Raw genomic sequence first — 14902 nt, 5'->3', positions numbered from 1 at the left:
TCTTTAACCATTATATTAGGGAGAGAGATCCTGAGTTTTCACCAGACATCTCAAATAGAGGCATTTAATTCCATTTCCCCAACTAAATTCAAGACATTTTAAGAAGGCAAACCACTTGTAAAAAAAAAAACCCAAAAAACATCTCAAAGAAACAGTAATGTTTGCACAAAGCGTCTCCAGTCCTCTCTCTTGGTCCCTGTAGACTCGACCTTCTCCTAATTAACACTCACCATTCATGAGCACGGAATGGCAGATCACACACACTCTGGCTTCCTTTCTCTCCATATATAGCAACTTGCACTTCAGGCTACAACACGCAGCACAGAAAACCTGTGGCAAAGAGAAAACACTCCAGATTACTCAGGATCCCCCAAAGCAGAGAGAACAGTGAGGAACTGGGCACAAGTTTTAACTGGAGCGCTAGAAACTCAAAGAAGAAGAAGAAATTCGAACCCAGAGGCCAGGCCCAAGCATGAGTGGGCTCAGTTCTGAAATCCTAGGACGAGGATGACCCCATATGTCAACAGCAAAGAAAATGAGGGGTCTGTTGAGAATGATGACTTTCCAATGGTCTCGTAAGTGCTCTGCTTCTCATACTCAACTTGGCATTCCAGTTAGTAAGTATGTATATATATATATATATATGCACATGAGAGAGACAGACACACAGCCAGCCGGAGGAAGGGAGGGAGGGTGAGAGAGACAAAGACAAAGACAGAGAGACCCAGAGAGAGAGAAACAGAGAAAGACAGAGTAAAAAAGAAAGAGACAAGGAAACAGAGACAAGACAGACACAGAGAGAGGAAAAGAAAGGAAGGGGGGTGAGAGAGAGAGAGAGAGAGAGAGAGAGAGAGAGAGAGAGAGAGAGCGCGCTGCTGATAGTAAGGATGATGTAAATTAGTTCCCCACACCTCGAGGAAGCATCTCCAGGGTGTAAGCACCTATGCCAACAAATGACAGTCCCTGCTTTCAAGAAGCTGAGAATCGGGGGTGGGTTCAGTCCCCCTCCCCTATAAAGGTTAGACAAATTGCTCCAGGCAATGTGAGGAAGAGAACACAGGAAGATGGACTAATTATCCCAGTATTGCCCACAGTGATCTGCATGTAGTAGGCACTTAAAAACAGCATTCAAAGGAACCTGGACACACAGTACACCCAAAGCAGAGAGAGAACACGGGCTACCCCTTTGTTCAGACAGTGGGCAATATCCCAGCTAACTTTATTATACATACATGAGAATCCAGGCTTCTGGCATTTCTATTTGGAAAAGTAATGTGGCAAAGTGAACTAAGCTGGAACACCGACTCATGTTCTCTGGCTCTCTGAGTTTGGGTCTTCATCCCCCAACCAGGTGTTAAGCTTCCTAAAAGCAGGGCCATATGTCATCTAGACTATGGTCTCCTTGAGGGTTCAGCTCAGGAATCCCCACAATTAATCCATCAACAAGGAGATATGGAAGAAACAGCTGCTGCCTTCTACTGGAGGGCAGTACAGCAGTCTACATAAGAGCGAATGAGTGTCATAACTGAAGTACTGGCCATGTATACAGAATGAGAGAGGTGCGAGAGAGACTGTGGAGCCGGGAACTAAAAAATCTGACAACTGACTGGATATGAATGGTGAAGGAGAGTGGGAACCAAAGTGACTAGAAGGATGATGACTTCCCCAATAGGATCTGGTTGAAACCCTCACGACCTCGTACTCAGGCTACTGAAACAGCCTTCAGTAGCTCTCTAGCACTTACCAAATAAAAGACAAACCCTCTTTGGCCTGCAAGGCCCTCCACAATGTGGCTCCAATCGATCTTTCCAGATTGATTTCATATGACCCTCCCCTCCCTCATACCCTCTCTGCTCTAACCACAAAGGATTACAGTTGTGCCCAATCTCAAACTGGCCTCTCACGTGGCTGTGAATTTGCTCTCAGGCTAAAACAAGTTCTGCACAGTTCTGCCTCCAGAAATTCCCTTCTTTTAGCCCCGCTCAGGTGTCACCTTCTCCCAGAAATCTTGATTCCCCTAACAAGAGATCCCTCATGCCTCAGATCTTTACTGTCATTCATTCTGCTTCACTTTTCCTACACATCAATCATATTTGAACTTAGGTCACAGTACTTTACACACATGCCTACCACCTCCTCCAGATTTTAAGCCCAACGAGGGCAAGAGAGTTGTAATTTTGTACGGCTTCATTCTTGAGGCCCTACAGCTAGAACAAGCTCTGTACACAGTAGGCACTTAGTATCTGTGAGCTGAATTGATTGGCCTGTGCTCCCTGGTGTAAGGCCTTCAGGAGCCTCCTCATGCCACTTCAGGAAGAAGCCCTCAGAAGCTTGAATCCCAAGTCATCCTGTCCAAGCAAGATCAGCAGGAATTTGCCCTTTCTTGAGTTGGTGAATTTGACTATCATCTAGCCAATGACTGGGCAGGGAGCTGTCCCCTCCCCCAGCTCACATGAATCAACAGTGCTTTCCAGGTCCAGGCCCCTCCTTCCCTCCCTCCCCTCATGCCTGCTCCTACTTGTCCCACTATACAAACCCAGCGGACTGTACTAGGTTTCGGTGCCCCCTTCCACCAGGCCCTAGCACACTGGCCCTGTTTCTAGTCTCTTTGAATACTCTTCCTTATTACATGCCCCCTCACACGCATGAACGTGTGCATGTGAGTGTTGCCCTGTACTGGACTTTGGTTTCCCAAACAATTCCTATACGAAGACAGCCAGGCCAAAGGATGCCTTAAACAAGCCTGCACAACACTTAGTCCGTATAGCTTGTGGCCGCCAAAGGATTTCAGGAGGCCAGCAAAAAAAATGCAGGGCTGCCAATGCGCAGGCTCCTGTTTGTCACGTGACCTGCAGCAACCAACCATCGTCGGTCTCTGGTCTGACCTATCTGCCGCTGAAGAGTTTAGCCTATTTTAATTTTGGCCCTCACTTACTACCAAGTTGTGTAGGTCTGCCCTAATGCTCCAAGCCGGGGTCGTTCATTCAACAAATATTTAGGAAGCCCCCACTGTGTGCAGAGCTCTGAGTCAGGTGCCCGGTGCCCACACTGCTCCATTTTCCAGTACTCTGACAGCAGTGATCACAAACTACAAAGGCAGATAGTGGCCTTGTTTCTGCAGGATCTTTTCTTATAATCATAGAAGACAAACCACAGACAAAGCCACCAGCTATTAAGAGGTGGAAGGAAATGCTTCTAGAATAGGTACATCTGCAGAAGGAAATGCACCATACGCAAGAGAGGCTGGCAGGAGTAAATTCTACCTAAAGTTAAGTCACATGAAGGGTCAGGCATTACCGGTGCAAGGTCAAGTAGTAACTGGGAATTAGTGAAAGGCTCTGTCTGGAGCATCCTCCAGCCACAGATTTCTTACATTTTTCTGCTGATTCACAAGCCTGCCCCAAGTAAAGGAGGCTAGGTGGCCAAGCAGATAAGAGTGCTGGACTTGGGAGTCCAGAAGAGCTGAATTCAAATCCCACCTCAGTTATGTACGAGATGAGTGACCCTGGGCAAATCACTTAATCTCTGCTTGCCTCAGTTTCCTCATTTGTAAAACAGGGGTAATAAAGTATCTATCTCCCAACGCTGTTACGAAGACAAAATGAACTAATATAAAGCATTTTGCAAACCTTAAAGCAACATGCAAATGCTAGTGGTGGTGTTGTCATATACATATCCGGATTAGGCTGTTTCAACCAATTAGGAAAGTCATAACCTCTCTGGGCTCCAATGACCTCAACTATGAAATAACAAGGTTGAATTAGATGATCTCTAGGGTCTCTTCTGGATTCAAATATTGGCTCTGATACTAATGAGATGATCGGTAGACAGACAGTTCCTTATTTTTGCACACTCAGCATCTAGTCCATTGCCTTGCGCAGAACAGGCTCTGAATGAACGTTGGAAGTTTCACTGAATTGACCATGGGTCATCCCGTCATCCCTCTGGAAACTCAGTTTTCTTATTTATAAAATTAGGATAATGCCCTTATTATCTAATAATCATTATTATTTAATTATCTAATATGATCTAACCGTGATTATAATCAACCGAGGTAGAAAGAGAAACTGACTATGATTTCACAGCATTTAGAGGTTCATCTAACAGAGACTGAAACAGAGGCCACAGTGAAAGGTCATGTGAGTTGCCCAAGGTCATGTGGATATTAAGTATAGTCCTAATTGCCCTAATGGGGGCCATCTTCAGTTGTCCTGATCTATATCTTGCCAGTGGACCCAGATGGCTCTGGAGGAGATGGTGAGACTGGTGACTTTGCACAGCCCTCCCTCACTTAAATCCAATTCACTTGAGGCATTATTGCAAGATTGTTTGGAGGAGAATCTGGGAAGGCTCAGGTGAGTTCTTGCCTCACTCCACCATCTTGGCTCCAGAAGTGATGTGGGTATTAAAAAACAAAACTAGAATTCATGCCCAAGTTCTCTGATTCCAAGTCTAGTGTTCTCTCCACAACGCCACACTCCCTCATATGCTGTCAGGAAAGTACTTTGTAAACCTTAAAGCATCAAAGAAATGATTAATTATTGATTCTATGAAAATGATTACCCCTCTACTACTTATCCTAGATACATTTTTCACAACTGGGAGTTCTGAGATATTTGAAAACATAGTTGAAGTCATGCACGTGGAGAAAAAATTAAAATATCCATGGTTTTTCAAGAAAAAAAGAAAAAAGGCACTGTATGTATAAGGTGGAAATTTTAGAATTATTGTAGCATACAGAAAACTATTAAAGTCATAGGAAATTGAAAGGCAAGACACTGAAAGACACACAATTGCTCCCTCCAAGAGAATAAAGGATAGTAAGTTCAAATAAGAAAGCTTTCAGCTTTAATTGACTTTTATGTACATAATTACAAATGTGATCATCTTGATGGGCTTCCTGTAATCTACTTTTCTCAAAGAAAAAAAAAGTCTGCTATTTTAAGACCATCTCTAATTATGTGAGAGGATTTGATAATGTACATTATGACAGCTGAAATTACACTCAGTAAATGGGGCTACCCACCAAATCCCATCCAGGCATATCGTCAAGCTCCTTAACCTTAATTCACATCTTAAAGGAAAATAAAATAACTACAATAGCTTACAAAAAGAAACTGCTATAGGTCTTCCAAAGACCTATAACATCCAATTCTCATAAATATGAATTGGCCCAAGTATTACACAGTCAGTTCCTAAATCTTCAAATAAAAAAGAAACATTCTCAATCAGTTAACAAGCCTTTATTAAGCACCTACTATGCACAGCAAAGGGAGAAAAAAGCCATTCCTGTTCTCAAGGTGTTGACAGTCTAATGGGGGAGACAATATGCAAGTAACTATGTATGAAGAAGGTACAGACAGAATGAATTGACAGTTTTCTGAGGCAAGGCCCTAAGATTAAGGAAGCCTGAGAAAGGCTTCTTGCAGAAGGTGGGACTTTAGCTGAGACTAAGAAGAAAACTAGGGAAGTTGGAAGGTGGAAATGAGGACAGAGAGCATTCCAGGCATAAGGGATGGTTCCATTCAGCCCTACATTCGGAAAAAGTCTACTAAGCCATCCCTCCTTAGGGTCCCAGAGACAGGGGAAGTTTGCAAACACCAGAAAACACATACATGTCTTGAGAAAATCAACTTCACACCAACACAGAATTAGAAAGGCTCTCAGTGGCCTCACCTCCATTCCATTCCCGACAAGCAGTCATCCAACCTTTGTTTGAAGACCTCTCGGAGGCAAGCGGTGCATTTCACTTTGGAACTGCTCTGACAGTTACAAAAGTTCCTTTACAACAAGCTTCAGTGCAACTCTCTGGAATATCCGTCCACCTGTCCCGTGAAGTCCAACAGAATAGGTCTAATGCCTCACATCCAAATGATAACCCAGCAAACACCTGAGGCCTGCTGCTAGCACATCACCTCTAAATAATCTTATATGAATCTTGGTCATCCTCAGGACGAGTCCCTGCTTCTTAAAAGATAGTTTCCTGAACTTAACACCATCTGCTAACATGGTCTCACTACGGCCAAGGACCGCAAAGCTTTGTTTGGATGCTACAAACTTACTTCACTATTACTTAGGCCAGACTAATAAGTTAGGAATTCAGATGTCTACCTTTTAAAGGCTTAGGGATTCCAAAGAATCACAAAATAACAGAGACCATTAAGACTGTACCCAAATAAGATATCTCTCTATGCTATACCTCCCAAGTGGTAATATAGCTCTTGTACCACAACCTCTAGTGAGAGATCACCCACTAACTCGTGAGCCAAACCATTACGTTTCTGGAAAGCTCTCATTAGTTAGGAAAGTTTTTCCTTACACTGAGCTGAAAACTGTATTTGCAATCTCCACTCACTACTCCTAGTTCTACCTTTGACCATGAAGTACTAATGGAATATGAAAAAGGTTTGAAACTGATTACAGTACTGATTTTAAAAAAAGCCTGCCATTTTAGAGGCAGATAAACATAACCCAAGTTTATAACATTTAAATTTATAAACATTCGCCATGTATTGAATACCTACATTTCTGAATGTATGGGAAAATAAGCCCTTGAATCGTTTTTAAAATTCATCTAGACCATCCTATAATAATCCACATGTTTCCTTTAAAACATGCATGTGACAACCACTTTATGGATATGAGTATCATCACTAAAAGAGACCTTGAAGAATCTGGGCCAGAAAAAAATTTAAAAGGAAACAGTGGTTGTAAAATAAAACCATAAAGAGTCTACTTAAGTGGTACTCTAATAAGCAGCACTCATACAGAAGATAACAGACAAAAACACACATTCAGCAAGATGCATTTCCAAATGCATCATGGTATATGCATTTCCCACTTCATTAGTCCATCTCCCAGTTGGCAAGTTTAGTCAAAAGCCTATGAAGGTGAAGCACTATTGATCTCAGTCTAACTCCTTTCATTCTTCTTTTTTTTAAGGCAAAGAGGTTCACAAAAATATTTTAAAGCAGAAAAACCAAGAAGGCTCATCTGGTCTACCCCATCCTTCTACAAATACGAGGAAACAGATCCCAAAAGGAAAGTAATTTGCTCATGGGAAACTGGGCTCCAGAAAGGGAAAATAACTTCCTCTCCCAATCCAGTTCTGACCTTCTGGACTTCAAAACCAATCATGCCTCTCCTCCTAGGTCATGCTGGAACTTCCTGACCCCTGGGGCTTTCTTGCCCTGGAGTATCCCACCACCTCCTGCAGCCTGCTCATCTCCAGAGGTCCTTCTATAAGGTCCTTGCCCCATGACTCCATTAGTGAGTTCCTCCTGCAGTCTTCCTTCTCCTCCAGGCCCTAATCCTGACTTGCTAGAAGTGAAAATAAGGCCTCCATACTCGGAATGCTCATCCTTCTCTCTCCTATTTTTAGCTATTTTTTGTATGCTGTCTTTTCCCATTAGAATGTAAGCTTTTTGAGGGCTGGGACTGTCTTTTTGCTTTTTTTTTGCCTCTATTTGTATCCCAAATGTTAAACACAGTGCTTGGCACATAAATGCCCAACAAATGCTGGTTTCCTTTCCATGATCAGAAGTCTAAGCCAAGATTAAAAATGAAACCTCTTGATTCTAATATATAATTTCTTATAATTCACTTTTTTGTTCCTGTTCTATTTAGATAGTCAAATATGCCAAACTTGCCCTGAAAAAATCCCCCTCCCCCAAAAAAGAACCTAAACATTTAATAAGTGCCTAAAGGATAGGAAAGACACAGTTTTACATAAGACATGTCCTTGTCCTTGAGAAATTTACTAACTCCCCTTCCTTCCCCTACAGCTGGGAAAACTGTAAGGCTCATATGGCAGGAATGCAAATCAGAAGCCCTGGCTATGCCTAGGTCAAGTAACCTCCCCACTCTAATCATTCTAATTCTGTTTCTAATCCTAATTCCATTTTTATCTAACTGTCTCACCTCTGACTTCTTATGGCTCAGTAAAATTCAATTTAAATGTTCTCTATTTTTTTTATTTATAAGAATACTGATCTTTGACTGGGTAGAATTCACTCATACCTTAGCAGTTCAGTCTTAAGGAAATGCGTCAGGCACATAAAAGCTAAATGTCTTGCCCAAGGATCAAAAAGCTAGTTATAGGATTTGAACCAAGGTCCTCCTGACTCCAAATCCAGCACTCTATATACTATACCATGCTTCCTCCATTTTGAATCATATAAGGGGACAAAAAAGATCTTGGGCCAAGTCTTGCCCAAGGTCATGAAGGAGATATGCTCTTCATATGATATAATTAGATGACCCTCATTAATGTATTTCTTCCTTCTACTTAATCAAGATTCCTGTGGGTTGAAAAAAGTCTGTATAAAAGCTAAGCTTCCCCTCAACTTTACTCCAACTTTTCCATCTCTACTAGAATTTCAATTCTCAAAGAATCCCTTTGGCCCCATCAATGGCAGAGTTACATTGTTATTAAGTCTGATAATAACAATGATGACAACAGCAATGGATTTCAACAGCATTTTAAAGTTTCCAAAGCCCTCATCTGAAGTCCCCCAGAAGGGCTGCCCCAGCTCTTTCTCCCTGAGGTTCTGCCCTCCTAGCTGGCCCAGCTCCCAGGATGGGCCCACTAACATCATAACTATTTATGGCCCACACTCTGAAGAGCTCTTCACCAATATGGCCGTACGGAAAGAAAATTTTTGGCTACAACAATTCTTGAAGATCACCCGGCAACACACAGATGAGCAGCAACTGACATATGGATGGAATTCTGAATTTACTCAAGTACTAAAATATAGAAGGAGGATGAATGCTGATACAGGGCCTTTAGGGCAGCATCTGCCTCACAGAAAATCATGAGATTGGGTGGGCAAGTATCATCACCCCCATTTTTATACATGAGGAAACTAAGTCTCAGTGATTTGACAGAATCTCAGAGCTGCTGTCTCTCATTTAAAGAATTCCAATGACAAAGAATTCTGTTACCACGGAAAGCAGGCCATTCAACATGGAGAAGCTTTATTTGCTAAGAAGCTTATCCTAATATTAAGCTGAAATCTACCTCTAGACAACTTTCATTCTTGGTCCAAGTTTAGGCTTTTAAGAATTCTCCAAGGTCATATTGCTATTAACTGCAACAGTCCCTTACAGATAGGAAAGGCAACAAGGACCATCCAATACAACCCCTTCACTTTACCAAGGAGAAAACTAAGGTCTAGAGAGGTGATTTGGCCTGCCCAGGGTCACACAGGAGGCAGTGACAGAGCCAAGGACAGAACTGAAGTTAAGTGATGCCAGACTAGATAGAGTGCCCAGTCTGGGGTGAGGGAGAAAAGTTCAAATCCTGCCTCAGACACTTAATAGCTCTGTGACCCTGGGCAAGTCACTTTGAACGCTTTTTGCCTCAGTTTCCCTAACTGTAAAATGAGGATAGTAACAGGACCTTCCTCCTGGGGTTGTTGTGAGGATCCACTGAGATAATATTTGTAAAGTGCTTACATAGTACCTAGCACAAAGCAGGTGCCATATAAATGATAGCTATTAGCTAGTATTATTATTATTGGCCTCTAAGCACTCTAGCACTCAATCTGTGTCATTCTGTGGCATAAGCACAGATTCATTTTTCCAGATATTGAGACAAGGACAGCCTAGCCCTTATCACTTCCACCTCAACCAAAACATAAATGATATGACAGCATTTATACCTTTAATGTTCCCAAAGCACTTTATATTTGATCTTGTAAGGTAAGTGCTATCGTTTTCTCTAATTTAAGGAAAAGAAAACTGAGATTGAAAGACACTGAGTAACTTGCCCCAGGTTCAGAGCTACTGAGTGCCAGAGGGAGAATTTGAACTCAGGTCTTCCTAACTCTAAATCTCTATCATTCTATTTCCTGCACAGCCTTGTGGCCCTTAGGTAGACTGTGGCCCATATAAATCTTTTATTTTATCAAAAAAAAAAAGCTCACTTAATTGCTAAGTGAAGTCAAGCATTTATTATGTCAAACCTTGAGGGTACAAAAAAATAGTAAAACAGTTCCTGCACTCAAAAAGCTTACAATCTAGCATGGGAAATGACATACAAACAATTATGTACAAATAAGATAGAGAGAGGGTAGATGTGGAGACAAGCTCAGAAGGAAGGCACCAACATTTTAGGAGAACAGGAAAAGCATCTTGTAGAAGCTGCAACTTTAGCTGAGACCTAAAGAAAGCCAGGGAAGCCAGGTAGTAGAGATGAGGACAGACATCATTACCTTCAGCACTGAAGGACAATCACTGAAAACGCCTGGAGCTGGGAACTGGAGCGCCTTGTATGAGAAAAGCCAAGAGGCCGAGGGTTATAAGACAAAAGAGTATGCAGACTAGTGGAATGAGGGATAAGATCAACCTGACAGCTGGGCAGAAGATACACTAGAGTGGGAAAGAGACTGGAGGCATAAGCTATTGTAAAAGTCCAGGTGTGAAGGAATGAAGGCCAGAGCCAGCATCATAAGAGAGAAGGGGGCACATACAAGAGATGTTATGAAGACTGAATGGACAAGACTGGGCAACTCTGGATTGAACATGGAGGGTGAGTGAGTGTGAGAATCAAGGATGACTCCCAGGTTGTGAGCCTGGGTGACTTCAAATATGCTAGTGCTTACCCTCAACAGTAAAAGGGAATATGAAAGTAAGGGGGGGGGAGTGTTTTTTGGGGAAAGATGAGCTGGAGCCACAATTAGGGTTGAAGTTGGGTGAGCTCCGTTACCTTTGTCAGGTGAGAACAACCAACCAGTCAGAGGTGTGAACAATTGATCAATCACAGCCTTTTAATGAAATCATAGACTAAGAGAAAAAAGACTTTGATCAGTTGAGAAGTACTGGAAAGTCACTAGAGAAAGAAGATGACATTGAACAGCAAGTTTATTGATAATAGCTGAGGAAACTTGGTCATGCCCTGGGGTCATCTGCAAAAAATCAAGCCATTCAGAATCCGAGGATTTTATGATCTGGTAGCTTAGCTTAGAAGCCTTCCAGCCAAGCCCTTGAAAAGAAATTGCTTTGGGGGAAGAAAAACTGGCCTAACCTAACCCTCCATCTCCTTCTGCTCCCCACACAGCCTCTTACATCCAGAGGAAGACCTTGTAAACTTTGGAAGTAGGGCAGATGTTGAACATCCTAGTCTTAGCAGCATCCCCTGAAACAGCAGACACAGTGTCTGTAGTAGGAGCTGAAGACAAAGTAGACACACTTAGGAAAGGCAGCTTCAAGACTTTATAAAGAACCCAAAAAAGATAACTAAGGACTTCAAGACTACCAGACAAAGGAGACGGGTGAGTTACCTCTTTGCAACACGTGATTTAAGAATGAGCACACTAGGGGCAGCTAGATGGAGCAGTGGATAGAGCTCTGGCCTTGAGTCAGGAGGACCTGAGTTCAAATCCAACCTCAGACACTTGACACTTACAAGCTGTGTGACCCTGGGCAAGTCATTTAATCTCAATTGCCTCACCAAAACAACAACAAAAACAACAACGACCAAAAAAGAGAATGAGCCACTTTGTGGGAGAATGAGTCCCAGAGTTTGGTGGAGATGTCTTATACCGACTGTTCTTACTACACCACCCTAATGAATACTCCTTTCTAAAACCCCATAAAATCTGGCTCATTGCCCAAAACCTCCTAACTGACAGGGCTAACCCTAAGATGCTGAGGGAATGTAGCAGCCGTCCTCTGGAGACTAACTGGACTGAGAGCAGTAGTATCAGACACTGAGCTATACAATACCAAACACCACAAGGCCTGGCACCAGCTGAAGAAGACCTCTTCCCAATGTGATGTCACACCATTCGTATGCTTTGTGGTCAGGTAGTTCCGAGTCCAATAAATGCATTCTTCCAGCCCAGAACTCTACTTTTTCCCACAGCAAAAACATGAGGGAATTTGTCAAATGGGTCATTAAAATATTGGCAAGTTGTATCTACAGCATTGCCCTACTCTACCAGTCAAATAAACCCACCCAAAAAGGCAATGAAAGTGGCGTGACTTGTTCTTGAAGCCAAGATTCCTTGCATCAGGGAAGGGAATAAGCATTGACAGAGCACCTACAATGTGTGAAGTACTGTGCTAAGCCAGGGGTGGGGAACCTGCAGCCTCAGGCCACATGTGGCCCTCTAGGTCCTCAAGTGCAGCCCTTTGACTGAATCCCAACTTCAGGTCTCTTTTTCTCATCCCCTTGGATGCCAGCACCTTCACTCTGGTGATTTTTTTCCATGTTATTTAGTATATCATTTGTACACAGTTGTTTCCATGGTGTCTTCCTCATTTGATGGCGAGCTTCCTTCGCTGTTGTACCTGCAGCACTTAGCACAATGTCTGGCACGTAGCAGGTACTTCAATGTTTACCAACTACACAGTAAACATTTATTATGTGCTTGGCACTGTGCTAGGCACTAGTGATATAACGAAAGGCAAAAGCAGTCCCTTCCTTCAAGTAGCTAACATTCTAATGAAGAACAAAATTTTGAAAATGATTAAGTCCATACAAGATACATGCAAATTAGACAGAATTTCAGCTAGTCAACAAATATTTATAATGTGCTAAGTGCTGGAGACACAAAAAGAGGCAAAAGACAGTTCCTGCCCTTAAAGGGCTTGAAATCTAATGGGGGAGACAACAAGGAAACCAATATGCTTTATTAAAAGCTATACAGGATACAAGCTATATATAGAATAAGTAAGAAAGGAGAGGGAAGGCACTAGAATTGAGAGGGGTTGGTAAAGGCTTCCTGAAGATGGGATTTTGTGGGTACTTGAACAGGGAGCCACTGGAATATGGAATGACATCCATGGTCAGACCTGCACTTTACGAAAGTCATGTTAGTGGCTGAATGGAAGATGGCAGGAGTGGGGAGAGACTTGAGGCAAGCAGACCCACCAACGGGGCTACTGCAACAGTGCGGGCAGGCGGGGAAAGGACCTGAACTAGAGCAGCAGCCATGTCAGGGGAGAGAAAGGGGTGTACCGAAGAGATGGCACAAAGGTGAAATCAACAGGCCTTGGGAACACCTGGGATGGGGGTAGGGGGGCTGCAGTCAGAGAGAGGGAGGAGCTGAAGTTGACACCTAGGTAATCTGAGAGGGAAAGATATTTGTGGGCAAGGGTCCTGATTCCAACACTAAGACCGGGGAGAAAACACTTCTTATTTCCAGTGTTTCAGCGGACGTTAGGATACTTACCTTCTGTTCCTTAAGTTGTAAATTCAAAGTGAATACTATACCATTACAGCCCACAAATATTCATTATTGTTGTTTCCACTATTAAATACTCTTAGAAGATAAAGTTGACTTCCAACCAGAATGAAACAAATAAAATTATTCTACTTGGCCAAATTTAACATCATTTTGCAAAATCAAACAGTATTCAGGAATTGTCATCTTTTATTTACAGTCTGATTAATTTAGGCTTCATGAAATTATACCTGTGTTTACAAGCCCTTCTCTTCCGAGAAGCTCAAAGATTTTTACAGACATTATCTCATCAATTCTTACAACATCCCTGAGGTAAATGGAAGTGGGAAGGAAAACAACAGAATCATGAATAACCAATCTATAAATTCATTATGCCTTTCACAGCAGGATTTTAACCATACTTTATAAAAGAAACACTACCTACACAACAGAAACTACATCTGTTATTAACCTATTTTCTCCCTTATCTCACAAGGGGGTCTGATTTAGACACTACAATACTGGGATACTTGCCCACCCCTAAAATGTGTACCTTTCCTTTACAAAATATATTTTTCTATTTTAATTTTTTAAAAATTCTGACCTTGGGGCAGCTAGGTGGCGCAGTGGACAGAGCACCAGCCCTGAAGTCAGGAGGACCTGAGTTCAAACCAAACACTCAACACTAGCTGTGCGATCTTGGGCAAGTCACTTAACCCCAATTGCCTTAAAAAAAAATTCTGACCTTAACATCAAGTAAAATAAGAATTTCTATGTAGCAAGTAAATCAGAAAAAGAGGAGTGTACATAAACTGAATCTATATTATGCCTACTTTTCTTTTTAAGCATATAATGATTCAGCTCTAGCTTTCTGCTTGTCTATTTCCTTCTCCTTAAAAATGCTTTAATCACTTTCTTTTTTTTCTCTTTCTCTCCCCGACCCATTTTTAAAACCCTATTACTACTTCCCCTCTCCTCCTACCTCCCCCAATTAATTTTTTTTTTTAGGTGCAAGACTCTCATAACAAATGTGCCTGGTCAATTAAAACAAATTCCCACACTGGCCATGTTCAAACATATATGTTTTACTGTGCATCTTGCACTCATCGCCTTTTTATCCTCTGGTGAGGAACAAGCTTAGTCATCAGTCTTTCGGTTGTTTTTCTTTATAATACGGGTGCTACTGACATTTGGTGGGATGATGCATCATCCTCTCACAAAAAACACTCCATCATCTGTGGCAACAAACTGGCATCGCAAAGCTTCACAGAGATGGAGAAACAGAAAAGCAACTGCTCTAATTCCATAACAAAAGCAACTCACTACATGCGATTTCTCTCTTACTGGATCCTATTCAGCACTGGTCTTTTCATTAGCAATATTTGGCAGTCCTCTATTTCATTATACATCCATTTTTTCCCTGTGGGATTATACTCAGTTTTACTGGGTAGGTTATTCTTGGTTACATCCTTTGCCTTCTAGAATATCATGTTCCAAGAACACCACTTCTTTACAGTGGTAGCCGCTAAGTCTTGTGTGATCCTGACAGTAATTCCATAGAACTTGAATTCTTTCTGCCTACCTACAATATTTTCTCCTTGATCCTGGAACTCTACATTTTGGCTATATCATTTTCATTCTGAAGTTATAATTTTGGGGGTTCTTTCAGGAAGTAACCAGTGGATCCTTTCGATTTCTACTTTGCCCTCTGGTCCTAACCTATCTGGGCA

At 42.1% G+C, this 14902-nt stretch overlaps 1 protein-coding gene across 7 annotated transcripts in view; it reads right to left on the bottom strand.

The window, feature by feature from the left end:
- The window catches only part of ZFYVE9 (zinc finger FYVE-type containing 9), a 184163-nt gene that overhangs the window by 66765 nt on the left and 102496 nt on the right, over window positions 1–14902 (bottom strand). For all 7 annotated transcript variants that reach the window (XM_078156632.1, XM_078156631.1, XM_020987768.2 and 4 more), the window contains one exon: window positions 231–330. In XM_078156632.1, the coding sequence (XP_078012758.1) occupies window positions 231–330 (100 nt within the window). The remainder of the gene's footprint in view (window positions 1–230; window positions 331–14902) is intronic.

This window comes from Phascolarctos cinereus, unplaced genomic scaffold (genome assembly GCF_003287225.1).
Source record: "Phascolarctos cinereus isolate Bilbo 61053 unplaced genomic scaffold, phaCin_HiC Scaffold_5;HRSCAF=322, whole genome shotgun sequence".
In the NCBI taxonomy this organism is placed as follows: Eukaryota; Metazoa; Chordata; class Mammalia; order Diprotodontia; family Phascolarctidae; genus Phascolarctos; species Phascolarctos cinereus.
This window is presented reverse-complemented; position numbering and strand designations above follow the sequence as displayed.